The sequence below is a fragment of the Simochromis diagramma genome, unplaced genomic scaffold (assembly GCF_900408965.1).
Source record: "Simochromis diagramma unplaced genomic scaffold, fSimDia1.1 OVJJ01000229.1, whole genome shotgun sequence".
NCBI lineage: Eukaryota > Metazoa > Chordata > Actinopteri > Cichliformes > Cichlidae > Simochromis > Simochromis diagramma.
In genome coordinates this window covers 1,167,584-1,175,864 of record NW_024386869.1, presented here as the reverse complement: position 1 = coordinate 1,175,864, position 8,281 = coordinate 1,167,584, and the positions used below count along the sequence as shown (strand labels likewise).

The window sequence follows — 8,281 nt, the reverse complement described above, 5'->3', positions numbered from 1 at the left end:
CCATTGTGTTCCTTTTTTATGATAAAATACAAGTTTACCCTAAATTACTAAAATATAAATTTTTTAATGTGAGAATCAATTCTAGAACATAAATTACTGGTATCGGAGGAATCGATATTTCAGTATCGATCCGCACATCACTATTGATTGGCCTCCCACACAAATGCAAAGCAGGTGAAGCATCGGCAAAACTTCCTTCCAAGCCAAATACTAGAAAATATGATGAAGCATATCTTGCTTTGGCTTCACCTGCACTACTGCCAAGGTAGGTATCCCTGACAGAATTAGTTTCCCCTACGTCAGGAGCACGAGCTAATGGAAATGTTGTTATTATTATTATTATTATTATTACCTTTAATGACACATGTTCTCATAGGAAGGTGGGGTACACCCTGCATTCAGGTCTTCCATTCCTCTGCACACAGATCATGATAGATACATACAAACAAAGAAGCTATAACGGACTAGTGTGGACAAGTTAGGAGGAAATTCCTACAAGTCACATGCCCTAAAACTGAAAGCATGCTTATATAAAACAAGAGTCATACTCAGCCTACATCAGTGAAGGCAACACCAGAGAACCACTATTTTTCCATCACAATTGGATACTCAGGTATGCTAACTTTGTCTAATCATTTCAATATGGTAGGAAAAACAATGATTAAATGCAATTTGTATATAGTCCAATATATATAGTCCAATATCCTGGATATATATTCCCAACTACCTGTTTTATTCACAGGTAGTCAGTGCAAAAAAGATGAGCTTCATTAGGAAAATTTTCAAATCTATGTTGGGTAAGCAGTTTTTTTTTTAATGTAACATGTTTATGGATTAAATATTTGTGGTGATTTACTTGTTTGTTTGCAGCTCTACTTTAATAAGTTCATAAATTTTGTTTTCTTTCTTTTTTTTCTTTCTTTTTTTTAAATTTTGCTCTCAGTGTGTTTTCATGCATGTTAAGCTCTTTGGGCTTTTTCATATATTATTGCTCTATACAGATAAAACTTGCCTGACTGAAATACTGAATAGTTTTTTGAGGTGTGTACACCAAAGCTGCTAAAAAAGAAAATCCTGGATTCTCATCTTAACTTGATCTTGTTCAGTCATTGAATTTTGCAAAGTGATTTTATAATGGAAAAAAACGATGATGTACTTTTAATCTGAACATCGCAAATGATAACATTTCATTTAACATAAGGGAGTAAATTATATAAGTAACACTGAATATGGAAAAGTGTTGCAAAAATGTTGCTACATTGTCATATTTTAATTGCAGGTACTCCCCCTTCACCTCCTCCTTCACCTCCCCGTAAGAAATTTAAAATTTATAATAAAAATCTTTAAACTTTAAGATTAAACCAACACATAACGATGTATAATGAATTTAAAACAATTTCCTTCTCGTGTGATTCACACAATTAACATGTTCACTTTACAGTTTTACGGGAAGAAGAAAGGAACATACCATGGATGTGAGTATTATGGGGGTGGTTTATTCTTTGTGTTCTAGAACTTAAATGTGAGCTATGTTTTTAACACATGTTTGCCATTTGATGTCAGTCTCAGACCAGATTATATAATGTGTAAATGTATCAGTAGAGAGATTCAAACCTCCAATGTGCAGCTGTATTGCTGGCAATGAAACATGGTGCTGAGAGTGCACTGAGTGCTGAAATAAAGGTATTACATTAGGAATTCACAGGATTAGTTATTTTCTGCTGTTGCTTCTCCCTTGCCTCTTGGTGTTATACTTCTTATAATCTTTATAGATCATCATCGCATTTTCCTCTTATGTCTCTGACAATCAGGCCAATGAGTTACATGATACGTCAAAGCAAACTTTTATTTAACAAAATCACATGCCTTGTCTTTCTAGTTTATTTTGTGTTCCTCGGGTTAGTTAGTTTCCCTCATGTCCAGCAATAAAGCTGCTTTTAGTTCACTTTTCATCTCCAACAGTCTCCATTCGCGTTCTACATTCCTGCATGCCACACACAGATCCTGCCAGACACATACAAACAAAGAACCTATAACAGACTAGTTTGGACAAGTGAGGGGGAAATTCCTGGAAGCCAGAAGAAAATGAAAGCATGCTTAAAGGGCTGTGCGATATGACCAAAATCTCATATCCCGATATAAGAATTCTGTCATCCCGATAACGATATAAATCACAAAAATGTAACATTTTCTGTAAATTCTGTGAATTACAGCTCGTCTTGCAGGAAGTGTTTCCAGTTGCACATCATGTAGCTGGAGTCGAGTGTTTTAACCGATGCATGAAACTATCCGATTGTTCAGTCTGACGTCACTAGCCGTGTCTGGGCCTAAACTCCGCTGCAGGTCCATATATCAAACGATCACTATGGCATGGTCTAAAGTCTTTCATCTTTAATAAAATGATTGGCGTTCTGCTCTATCAGGTGTAACAATTGAGTTTAACATCCAGGCATCCATGAAAACGGAATTTATGACATTTAACGGAGTTAGAAGTTAGCAGGAAGTTAGCTCGCTAGCTTCTATCTAAATACAATATAGCATGTCCTGACTGCAGAGTTTTGGAAACAAATTAAAACGTACAGCTCTGTTATCACTTCCAACATAAATGAAGACAGAAAACTAAACAGCAGTGACGTTTGTAGGGTTACTGAAATTTGGCTAGCTGGTATATAATGATGTGCTACGTGACCGCTAGCGACACAGCTATGTTAGCATAATATAAACAAGCTAACTTTTTTTTCTACTCGATAAAAGTTAACGTGAGTGTTCTCGGTGGTCAGAAACAAATGTAATCGCATGGCAGGATGCTGTAAAAAGACCAAACTTCAGCCAGGAGAACAACTGAGATAATCCATCCACAATACGAGGTTAGTCATTCATATACTGCTGCATGGGCTGGGCTGTAGCTACATCCTAAGGTTTTAAAAACTGAGCTTAAATAAATAATTAGCGGTAATAAAAGCCGAGGGAGGTCAACAGTGATCACTGACTGTTTTAGGAGCTTTTTGAGATCAAATAACAACACAAAAGCCATATTAAACACAGACTACTTTAGGCCCGGAAGTAGGATTCGTCGCGTCATCACTGAACAACCGGATACATTTTTAGACATAAGTTGTAAAGGCCGCCGTTTTCTTTGTGAGTATTTATTACACGGCGTGCTGCGGGAAAAACCTGTTCTAACGTTTGAGTCTGAGGTTTATTTTTTAGCACCTGGCGGCTCTTTTTTAATTCTCATCCGTAAATAATCTGCTCTTTCACGTGATTCAGTTTATTTTGAAAAGTCTCAACAGGATCTTGAGCTTTATTGTGAAAGGTTTATCTGGAACATAAACAAGCGGACACGCGATGCTGTTACCATCGTTGTTGCTAACCACAATGCAGAAAAACAGGCGCTTGTCCGTCCGTAGTGTGGTTATATTAAATATAAGAGAAAGAGAGAACTTTAAGAAATTAATATAGCGATTACAGTGACCATCAAAACGATGAAAAAATATTGCCGTAAACAGTTTATTTTGCGACACCACGAAACAAACGATAGCGTAAAATGAAACGATAGACGTTTTTATATCATCAGTCGATATATATCGTTATATCGAACAGCCCTACATGCTTATATATATATATATATATATATATATATATATATATATATATATATATATATATATATATATATTTAAAAAAGAAGTCATACTCAATCTGCATCAGTGGAGGCAACATCAGAGAACCACTTCCATTATGGCACAACTCTGGTATGCTAGCAACAAGGTGACTTGAATTCGGCTAGCTTTGCTGATGCTTTAGCAGTTGTGAAAAATGCAAAGACATTCACAGATGGTGATTATACAAAAACATTTGTGCTTGATGTTGCCAATGAACTTCTTGATGACTTTTCGGATAAAGACAAGATAATCAAACAAATAAAAGACATTCCTCTGTTTGCAAGAACTGTTCACAATTGATGGCAAATCAAATGGCAAAACACAAGTGAAGGACATAAATGCATCCATTCTTTTCTCTTGATTTGCATGAGTCAACAGACGTAAGCCATTTATCTCAGTTCAGCGTGATTGCAAGGTATGTTGTTGGTGTCACACTAGGTGAGGAAAGTGTTGCTGTTTTGCCTATGAAAGGGACAACAAGAGGGGAGGATTTATTCAAGTCTTTCACTGAGCTCACCAAAGAAAAGAATTACTGATGAGTAAACGTATTTTGGTCTGTACTGATGGTGCTCTGTGCATGGTGGGGAAAAACAGAGGATTCGTAGCGCTTCTTCATGAACATGAAAAGAGAGCCATCCTAAGGAGGCACTTTTTCTCAGACTGGTCATTCGGGTGGTCAACTTTATTGGTGCCCGAGCTTTAAATGAACGCCAGTTTAAAACACTGCTGAATAAAGTTGGGAATAATTATCTTGATGTTCTTCTGCACAGCAATGTGCATTGGTTGTCAAGTGCTCAGCTGTTTCACCTCTTGTCTGAGCGAAATCTGGACTTTTCTTGAAATGAAAAATGGTGAGCATCATGAGTTAGCTAACACTGAGAGGCGCCTTAAGTTCTACTATCTTGTGGACATGACTGAACATGTGAAAATGCAAGGCGTTGGAAATGCATTCTTATCCCTTCAACAAGCAGTGTTTGCGTTTGAATCAAGCTAGAACTCTTTGTCAATGACATTGAAACAGGTCGTTTACTACACTTTGAAAAACTGGGAGAGTTTAAAGATGCATTAGAGATGGTCTGTTAAAATGCCATCTGCCTGTCTAAGGATGGTCTGTTCTAGTAGTTCTTGAGTGTTTATAGGAGCTGCCATGCCCATAATCCTCCCTGCTGTCTTATCAAAGTTGAAATCTGATCTTTTGCTTTTACAGTTAAATTACCTTACCTTAAGATAACAATCAGGCAGAAAGTGATAACCACCATCATGAAGCCACATTTGTGTGACTCTGGTTTTTAGTATTATTAAGCCAGCCAATGCAAAGCTGACTATGTCAGTCTGGCTTGTTAGTACACCCCTCAAGTGTTTTGTTTGCTTATTGTGTTATTTTGTGTGCGTTCATGCCACTGTTGTGTAAACTTTATGTGCATACTCAATCATATTTAATTTTCTTATTGAACAGTGAAAGAGAGCGAGACCTGCAGCTTGTCAGAGATTACAAGCCTCACAAAGATGTTGAGCATCTCAGAATTCTGCTTCATGGACCACCAGCTGCTGGAAAGTCCAGCTTCATCAACTCTGTCGACAGTACTTTAAGAGGCAAAACCACAGCTCGAGCTTTGGCAGCAAATGCCCCCAAAAGTTTCACCATTGCAGTATGTATAAGGATGTATCTATTCTTATCATAGTTGCTGTTACAGGGTTAAAAAAAACACATTTTCTACAAGGCTTTCTAGGACTACAGGAGGGCACTGCAGCGGTAACTGCTTTGTAGAAATTGAACTAGAAAAGTAGGATAGTAGGTGCAACTATAGTGTAAACTATTCTGCAAATACCAAATTGTTTAGGTTTTTTAATATCTGGCACTGATATAACAACACTATATATTTTTTTTATTTATAGTACAGGACATATAAAATTCAGAAAGGAAATCCAGACACCTTTTACCCTTTTGTCTTCAATGACACCATGGGCCTTCAGTCCAGTGACAAAGGAATTCATGTGGAAGACATCAAACTTGCCATCAGTGGACATGTCAAAGAAGATTACAGGGTCTGATGTTTTCTTTCAGATGCTTGTACACAGTCTGTGATACAGAAATTGTATCATGCAAAAAAAGTTTCAGTGATTTTGCTTTTTTTTCCCCAGTTCAAACCCACATCTCTCTTGCATGAATCGGATCCTAACTGCAACAGTTCTTCTGTTCTCAGTCATTTTGCTCTTGCATTTTTTTTCCAGTTCAATCCCAAATGCCCCTTGGCTGAAACAGATCCTAACTACAGAGGCTCCTCCACTTTCGATGACAAAGTCCACATTCTGGTTTTTGTCATTTGTGCTAACACAGTGAGCTTAATTGATGATGCCACTTGGAGAAAGATGAACGATATCAGAGCAGCAGCTCGTGACAAACGTGAGAGCAGATGTTGTTCTACGAGCATATATGATGTCACAATTTCATATACTAGAAAAACATGAGATAAAATGATTGCATTGGTTTCTGTATTGGCAGAGATCCCACAAATAGCCATTCTGACAAAAATTGATGAAGCTTGTCCTGAAGTCAAAAAAGACATAAAGAATGCCTACAGGAGCAAGCACTTGAAAAAGCTGGTATGTTCAAAGAAGTAACTTTCATGAGTTTGTAGACAGTTTACACATGAATGTAACATCTATAATTCAGCTGTACATTTCAGTATATTTGTACAGAAACCTCAGCTGGAATCAGTACAAATAATTCAATAAGTAATTTATAATTATATCACTAGTGCAACAATATAGTTTCAGTTTTTAAAAAATTAATATTGTTTAACTTAGATGGAAACCGTGAACGTGAACCTGGGACTTCCACTGAACTGCATCTTCCTAGTGAAGAACTACCACAAAGAAATCGAGACAGATGACGGTGTGGATTCACTGATACTGAGTATACTGAAAAAGATCATTGACTATGGAGAGGACTACCTGAATGACCAGAATAATCGTGACCTGTCACCAATGTGTGAGGGGGACAGAAAATGAAAATGTTCAGTTACTCTTCATGTGACTTTGCTTTGCTATTGCTGCAATCATAGTCATAGTAGTCATAGCAATCATAGTCACACAAAAAGTTACTTTCATCAGAAACTTTAACCTACTGAATTTTATCTTGTTCTTATTTTCTGTAACTTTTTTCTTTCTCAAATTAAATCCAAATAAACTTCAAGTTGTTTATCTTAAGAAAAATCAATAAATGTACTTTTTGTTATTTATTGAACAGTCAAAATGGTAACTGCAGCAAGGATGACAGATATATGCCTGTAACCTGTTGATCAAAAGCTAAAAATGTTACGGTTCTGGGGTCGATTCGACCCAGCATTTTGAGTTTCTTATGTTTTACGTTTATTTTGCCATTATGGATTGGTTTTTGATACTCTTGTGCTTTGTTGATTATTATTGTGTGGATGCAGTAGGCATCCACACTATTGAGTTCCTGTTTCTTTATTGTGTGAATGCCTCACAGGCATCAGATATTGAACCCAGGCCGCCTTGAGACCAGGGCCTGGGCTCGAATCTGGCTCATGGAAACACAGTTCAACTTTGTTTCAACTCTTTTCAGTACAAATATCAGCATCTTTACCCATTTTCAGCAGAATTTTTGGCTTTTCACCTCTCTTCTCAGCAAAAAATTCTGCTTCTTCAACTGTTTTCACCTTAATTTTCAGTTTCTTCACCTCCTTCCACCACATAGTTGTGTGAATGTCTCACAGGCATTCACACTGTTGAGATCCTGTTTCTCTTTATTCTTTCTTTTTCTTTTTCTAGTTTCTTCCGTACGTTTTTTGCAGCTTAACTAGTCCCTCAGTCCCTCACATGAGAATGTGGGCCCTACAGATCTAACCTTTAACTACAATTTTTGTGTGAAGGAAACCATGTTTACAGGCTATGTGTTTGTGATGCAATTAAACCGTGCTGTTGGGAAAATGTTGAATATTACTGTGAGCCTGTGTATTCAATGTGAAACACATGCTGTGTTAAAATCAGTATCACTCCTTTCACAGAAAAGGAGGATTGACCACATGATTTACAGCAGCACCTCTGGAATCTGTTGATCCAGGCCTGACCTCCATGACGCTCCAAGGCTAATGTGTCGTTTTTCTCTAAGAGTGCTTGTGAAGGATTCAGCACGGACAGACAAGTGACATTAGAGCACACGTGCAGTGATTAAAGGACATTTTTAATCTTGGGCTCATTATCTGACTACTATTAAGCTCATAGTGATGACATGAGTAAGTGACATAAATTAAGGAAAGTCACTGATTACAGTATTTTGGAATAAACGCATGGGATGATACATGATTTGCGGCAAATTATAGCAATAGTAGTGCGTTGAATGACTTGAAAAAAGAAAAAAAGAAACTGCATATAATGCTTGTCTCTGTAGTGCTGAATACTTTATGATCTACAGTTGTTTGCAATTGTGAAGTTTGATTTACCTTAAACATCTTCTAGGATACAGGCTCCAAGCAGAGCTGGGAGTTGAACAACTTTAACGTGAAAATCACTGGCTAAAGTTTTTCTTATGACAGGATTGCAGGCTTGGAGTAAAGCTGCTCTGAGGGACAAGCCCTGCGAATCTTTAAGAG

General features: G+C 37.2%; 1 protein-coding gene across 2 annotated transcripts; it reads left to right on the top strand.

The window, feature by feature from the left end:
• The first annotated feature begins 378 nt into the window (after positions 1-378).
• Positions 379-7,968, top strand: ifi44b (interferon induced protein 44b). 2 transcript variants are annotated; one of them, XM_040031446.1, is made up of 9 exons: positions 379-613; positions 743-797; positions 1,280-1,312; positions 1,442-1,475; positions 5,122-5,314; positions 5,562-5,711; positions 5,808-6,069; positions 6,169-6,269; positions 6,474-7,968. In XM_040031446.1, exons 2-9 carry the CDS (start codon positions 761-763, stop codon positions 6,675-6,677), a joined length of 1,014 nt encoding a protein of 337 aa, XP_039887380.1. In that variant the 5' UTR covers positions 379-613; positions 743-760; the 3' UTR covers positions 6,678-7,968. The 2 variants fall into 2 exon arrangements, with proteins under 2 accessions (XP_039887380.1, XP_039887382.1); XM_040031448.1 differs by having other exon boundaries at positions 398-613; positions 5,898-6,069; positions 6,474-6,937.
• The last annotated feature ends 313 nt before the right edge of the window (positions 7,969-8,281 follow it).